This window comes from Mustela nivalis (genome assembly GCF_964662115.1).
Source record: "Mustela nivalis genome assembly, chromosome: X".
Classification (NCBI taxonomy): Eukaryota; Metazoa; Chordata; class Mammalia; order Carnivora; family Mustelidae; genus Mustela; species Mustela nivalis.
The window spans coordinates 87,837,435-87,838,667 of record NC_139040.1 but is presented as its reverse complement, the minus strand read 5'-3'; the positions used below and the strand labels follow the sequence as shown (position 1 = coordinate 87,838,667).

General features: G+C 42.3%; 1 protein-coding gene across 1 annotated transcript; it reads right to left on the bottom strand.

Moving 5' to 3' along the window:
- Positions 1 to 245: 245 nt before the first annotated feature.
- On the bottom strand, positions 246 to 941 carry LOC309856388 (small ribosomal subunit protein eS8). Its single transcript, XM_082717501.1, has one exon. The coding sequence runs from the start codon at positions 915 to 917 to the stop codon at positions 291 to 293; it is 627 nt and encodes a 208-aa protein (XP_082573627.1). The 5' UTR covers positions 918 to 941; the 3' UTR covers positions 246 to 290.
- Positions 942 to 1,233: the final 292 nt, after the last annotated feature.

Genomic DNA, 1,233 nt, shown 5'->3' with positions numbered 1-1,233 from the left:
TTAGTCTTGCAGTTAATTTAATTTTTTTCTTTTTCATTTTTTGTTTTTTTTTTTTCTCGACTTCTGGTTAAATTTTTTTTTAACTTTTACCTTTTTCTTTTTTTAACGTTTTTAAACTAGTTTAATATATATATTTTTTCTTTTTTATATTTTTCTTATTTGTTTTACTTTTTTTAAATTCTTTTCTTTTCTTTTTTCTTTTTTTTTTTCTTTTTGAACCTCTTTTTTTTTTTTTTTTCCAGACAGAACAATAAACACCTTTATTACATGACCGAAGGTGGGAGGAAGATTTATTTGACTTTCCGGGCTTTGATTTTCCTCAGATAGAACTCTAGCTCCTTGCCCTCTAGGACGTAGCCATCTGCTCGGCCACACTGGCCTGGTCGTGAAGCAATGCATGCAAGAAGCTTGCCCTGCTGGAACTGCTCCTCCAGAAGACTGCTGATTTTGGCATTCTTTTTCCTTTCATCATACTTCTTCTGAATTTTCTTTGATCGTTTTTTGTTTAAAATCTCTTCCTCCTCAGGCGTCAGCTTGGCCCCCTTCTTGCGGCCCAGGGGCAGTGCATAGTGGGACTCGTACCACTGTCGGTACGGTGTGCTGTCGATGAGCACGATACAATTCTTCACCAGGGTCTTGGTGCGGACCAGTTCGTTGTTGGATGCGTTGTAGACAACGTCAATAATCCTTGTTTTGCGCGTACAACACTCAGAGCCCCAGGAGAAGTTCCCCACGTCTAGCCTCAAGGCACGGTACTTCTTATTGCCTCCCCGGACTCGGACTGTGTGTATGCGGCGGGGGCCGATCTTGGTGTTGGCAGCGGGGCGACCCAGCTCATACTTCCGCTTCTTGTGGTAGGGCTTTCTCTTGCCCCCGGTCTTGCGGCGCTTGTGCCAGTTGTCCCGAGAGATGCCCATCACTCCCGGCGCTGGCTTGAACCTCTTTTTATCCCCTTTCTCTCCCCTCATGATTTGGGATCTCTTCTAATTTGGTTAAAGCATATTTTCCTGGGGTTGTTGCCAACCTTTTAGTATTTTACTTGCTCCTTCATATACTCTTATCTGGACAAAATGACAAGACGGAAAAATTCAACACAAAAAAAGGAACAAGAGGCAGTACCGAAGGCTAGGGACCTAATCAATACAGACATTGGTAATATGTCAGGTCTAGAGTTCAGAATGACAATTCTCAAGGTTCTAGCCGAGCTTGAAAAAGGCATGGAAGATATTAGAG

Bases quoted from the DNA above. Each gene is read 5' to 3' on its own strand.
- LOC309856388 (XM_082717501.1), bottom strand. From the start codon at position 917: ATGGGCATCTCTCGGGACAACTGGCACAAGCGCCGCAAGACCGGGGGC.